The sequence below is a fragment of the Quercus suber genome, unplaced genomic scaffold, assembly GCF_002906115.3.
Source record: "Quercus suber isolate HL8 unplaced genomic scaffold, Cork oak 2.0 scaffold_11, whole genome shotgun sequence".
Taxonomy (NCBI): domain Eukaryota; kingdom Viridiplantae; phylum Streptophyta; class Magnoliopsida; order Fagales; family Fagaceae; genus Quercus; species Quercus suber.
The window spans coordinates 1745366-1750141 of record NW_027069477.1 but is presented as its reverse complement, the minus strand read 5'-3'; the positions used below and the strand labels follow the sequence as shown (position 1 = coordinate 1750141).

The 4776-nt window shown below is 34.5% G+C and overlaps 1 protein-coding gene across 1 annotated transcript; it reads right to left on the bottom strand.

Moving 5' to 3' along the window:
* Positions 1-1061: 1061 nt before the first annotated feature.
* Positions 1062-4468, bottom strand: LOC112036227 (increased DNA methylation 1). Its single transcript, XM_065779285.1, has 8 exons — positions 3680-4468; positions 3468-3564; positions 3252-3355; positions 2914-3161; positions 2483-2569; positions 2272-2371; positions 1399-1594; positions 1062-1291 (listed from the first exon to the last, which is right to left on the bottom strand). Exons 1-8 carry the CDS (start codon positions 4466-4468, stop codon positions 1062-1064), a joined length of 1851 nt encoding a protein of 616 aa, XP_065635357.1.
* Positions 4469-4776: the final 308 nt, after the last annotated feature.

Sequence of the window (4776 nt, the reverse complement as noted above, 5' to 3'; positions counted from 1 at the left end):
TCAACTAAAATTCAAATAGTTTCATGTAATTTAAAATAAAGTTTAATATTTATTTTAATTGTTTTGATTATATATATATATATATTAATTTCATGTTTTAATATGGTAAAATTTACACTCCACTCCTTGTGCTTGTACCAAGTGCCTCAATATATGTATGTATTACACTTTTATTTTTATTTTTATTTTTTGGTCATCTGACTCATTTAAATAGTTAATTTATTGTAGTTAAAAATTTATTAAAGTTTCAAGTGGCTCAATAATTATTAGTTTATAAAAATTTCAAAAAGAAAAGTGTTGCGCAATAATTATTATTATATAATTTTGATATATTTATATATAATTTTTCATTAAACCATACATTGGCACGGGCATAGTACTAGACACTAAATATTTTCTGTTATTATTATGTTGCAACTTTATAAATATGTCAAAATGTTACCATTTTTTTTTATCAAAGTACTAATGAATTATTAGTATATGTTCATAGTAGAGGTTGATGGCTCACGTGAATTAAATTTTTTTTTTTTGATAGAAAAGGCTTGCAACATGATTAAACTAGAGAGGTGATGAGGCAGAGCTTCTCAAAACACATGCCAATAGAGTCATATTTCAATAACATTGAAAGATCCGGAAAGGGATCCGATCATCAAAAATCCTAAAATCTTGATCTTGCATGGCTCCCTTCTTTGTCAGCTTGTCTGCACATTGGTTGGTTTCCCTAAAGCATGCATGCCAATACAGTCATATTACAATAACATAGAAAGATCCGCAAGGGGATCATCAAAAATCCTAAAATCTTGATCATCAAAAATCCTTAGTACTTTCCTTGCAGTCAGCAAGTAAAAACTAGATAATAAAGACTTGCATGTTAACCCTATAGTAAGAGGATGTTTGCTTGATTGAGTTCAGTTACTCTTTCCTGAAGTATAACGAGGTGATACTCTGTCTTCTTATATGAATGATTGGTCATATCATAAGTTTAAGTAGCAAGACCCACCATAAAATGAGAGGAGAGAATATTATGACGCAATACTCCTGGAGTACTAAATAATTACTCTTTATTCCATGGGTACTAGTGGCTCTTCTTCAGGAGCTTCATCATTTAAGTCAGGAAGTAGCAGCTTCGTTTGGTTCTGGCTCATGTTTGTTCCATCCTGCAACACCATATTGTCATTGTTCTTGACTTCATCAACCTCCGTTGCATTCTGCTCCATATGATTTGTCTGGTTTTGTTTTGCATCCTCTCCATTCTGATTGCCATTGTTCCCATCTCCATCGACTTCCATAGCTGCAAAGAGAGGAGGACAAAAAGGAAGCCAAAGAAGTGATGAGGATGGAAATAGTACACACAAGAGAGAAGAGAAAGAGAGAGAGAGAGAGATTCAGAGTGTCCACCTTCTGATTTTACGGCAGGTTTGTGCATGGATTTCTGTAATCTGACTGCCCTTGTAAACATCAATGTGTTGAAGCACTTCAGTTCATTCATCACGGAATCCTCAACTTGTGAAAAACCATATTTCTGTGTCCACATTGGAACGAGATCTTCAATTGATGGAACGATCAATTTCTCGACTTTAAGAAAGTGAAGGACCTGAAAATTAGATCAGCAGGAAAGCTTGTTCTCAGAAGGACCAATGGACCACGCCGGATCGTTAAGTAAAAGTAGAAGGCTCAAGGACTGAAAAATATTTATTCAACTTTGCTCCAGAGAAAACAGATAGGGGTGTGTTTTTGTGTGTAGCCTAAATATTATGATTTCAGATAGATGACTTCTCAATGTGGGGAAATATATCAATGAGCTGTTTCTGAAACATTTTCATGGTTGATAAGCAATCTGCTCAGCCTTAAAATCTAGGATCTTCAATGCAACCAGTGGCAACACGTTTTGCAAAATATCAATTGTAAGACAGCAAATATTGGTACACTATCATCTATTTCAACTGTAACATACTGACCTGTTATAAGTAGTTCTTACTATGCTACTTACAACTAAAAGTAAGGAGACTCAAACAACTTTAAAAATCTTCAAAACAGTATATGTTATAACACATGATAGATGAGTCAATCAGCTTGCTCAAGCACAATTTGTCATAATATTGGGTTTTATCGGAAATTCCAGAAAAAGGTACAAACTAAAGCAGAATCTAAGTTGGGTGACACACCCTTTTGTTGCTGTGTATTTAAAAACAACTGCCTAGTTTCTTCTATTTATTATATTCATATTTGGATATATTTACAAGCACTAGAGAACCTTATTCAACAACTTACAGATTCAATCGCTAGCAAAAGCTTTTGCCACATCCCTTTATTCCTATACTTTTCGTTAGTCGTAACGAAGGGCATCTCTGCAATCTTTGTCCCATGTATTCTGTAGAACCATGAGGGCAATCATTTTAGCTTAAAGGGTTATTTTCTAAAGCTCCATGTATACAAGCTTTCCAGCACACACAGAAAAATACCTCACATATTATGGACATACCTCAAAGATGCTGCCGAGATTATTTCGTCATCCTTCTCAAGAATAGCAGTATAAAAACGTTGAAAGTTTATGCGAGTCAAATTTGATCTGAAAATAAAGGATTTTTGAGCTATCAGATTTTTTTTTTTTTTTTTTTCCTTGAACTTAAAACTATAGACTATGAGAATAAAGAAAAGGTGAACAGATAATGGGGGTGTTTGGTAGAGTAGTTTGAAAATTGTTGTTTGTAATTTTTTGAAATACGTGTGGGTGAAAAAGTGTGTTAAAATGCGTGAAATGCTGTTTAAAAACTAAAAAAGATGTTTGAAAACACAAACCAAACGGGCCGAATGTTTTTCAAAAACTAAATGCCAAACATGTTGGTAAAAAGCAGCAATATTAGACTGAATAAGATGTAGAAAAAGTTATAGCTATCTAAGAAAGCTGCTTACTCTCGATTGTATACGACACTATGAATCACATTTGTGTTTGTGTGCCGATCTATGATTGGATCAAATGACTCATTCATCATATCCCACACAACTGCTATCTTGCAGTTACATTCCACAATCTGCTGAAAATGATCAATATTTGTAGGCTCTGTAGCTAAATGTAGATCTGTTTGGCGGATAAGAGTCCAAGAGTATCCTCCGCCTAGCTCATTTTTAACTCTGAGTTCTCTATCCAAGTGCTCCAAAATCTTTGGCAGAACTTATGTCAGAATCCTTTCAACAATACTCAAAAGAATTAGACATTCTCAAATAAAAATGTGTAGAGAACATTAGCATACCTCCTTGCAGCTCAGCTGACAAAATGATTTCATGTTAGGCGACCTGTCTGGAGTCAATGGGCGATTAATATCTACTTCGACTTCAAGATGACATGACCAGTGATCTACAAGAAGCTCAAATTAGGATTTGTCACTTTAAAATTTAAAAAATAAAAAGAATTTCAAAGAAGCTAAGATTCCAAATAAAAGGTATGAAGCATATACATTTCTTCTGACATTGCAAGCATTGGAATAATTCATCATTTGCATAGCCACCATCGCCACAGTATTTGCAAACACAGTAAGGACACCGCCAATCATCTTGAGGAATTCTCTAAAGTTCAAAGTCCAATTACACACACAATTTTAGAAACCAAACAACAATTCATAAGAAAAGAACGTAAATTTTCCTAGAAGGCATTATAATAACTGTGAAAGAAACTACAGACCTCCAAATTCGTGCAATCTATATGAATTGTGGAAGGACAATTATCACAACATATCAAGTCCCCTCCATCTGCACAGATGACACAAGCATCATCATATTTGTCTACATCAGTCTCTCTAGGCTCAATTAGGTTAAATCCACAATGCCTTGATTTCTTGACCACATCCAAGACATGAAGTTGGCATCTCAGGAGGGAAACATTTCTCCTCAATAGGAAAATGTTCGCATAAGGTCTTTTCAGATTACTATGAGCATGAGCTTCAAATCCCCGCACTGTTATTACCGTATTACAACAATTACATAATATCCCAGCCCTTGTAATCATTCCCTTAAGCAATATGTTTTGTTCACAAGGATCATCCATGTATCCTACTTCTTCTTTTTCCTCAATCAACTTCAAGTCTATCAACCATGACAAGATTGTTCTTTTTGACTCAGTTGGTCCAGTCTTATTTGCACATCTAGCGCGTTTCATAAGCGAATAAGGAGCTCGTCTTCTTCTCCTTGAACTTTCTCCAACTTCAAAATTTTTCTTTCCTTCTTCATATACTCTCTTCTTAGTAGGACGACCCCTTCTTGGCCTCACAGTTGAACATGCAGCCCCCACTTCCACCATTTTAACGTCTGTGGACAGTTTTTTATTGCACTTATTAGTGTTGTTTTGTTGTGCTTGTCTTCGAGGTCTAATCCTTGTGTAGTCAGGATCAGAATAACCTGAGTCAGTGTCTGATGAACTGCCTGAACACACATAGATTTTCTTATCTTTCCTGCTTCTCAATGAATAGGCCATGGTTTTGATTCAAAAAATACTAAACTTTCCGCTGAGAAATGCAAATTTTATATAAACAAATCCCTGCAACAAAGAAAGTAGAGCTTAAAATAGAAACCATGAAGGCAAAGCTGGGTTTAATATAAGAAAAAAAAAAGTATTGGGACAATGATTTGGATAATGGAGAGGATCATTTTGATTTGTTACCAATATTATTTTGTTGCTTTTGTTTTCATCTTAATTGAGATTTATAGTGTTATGCACAAATTTGGAAGACTAATTAAAGTATAAGAGGAAGAAAACAGCTAGCTGTGTGTATCTGAGTAACT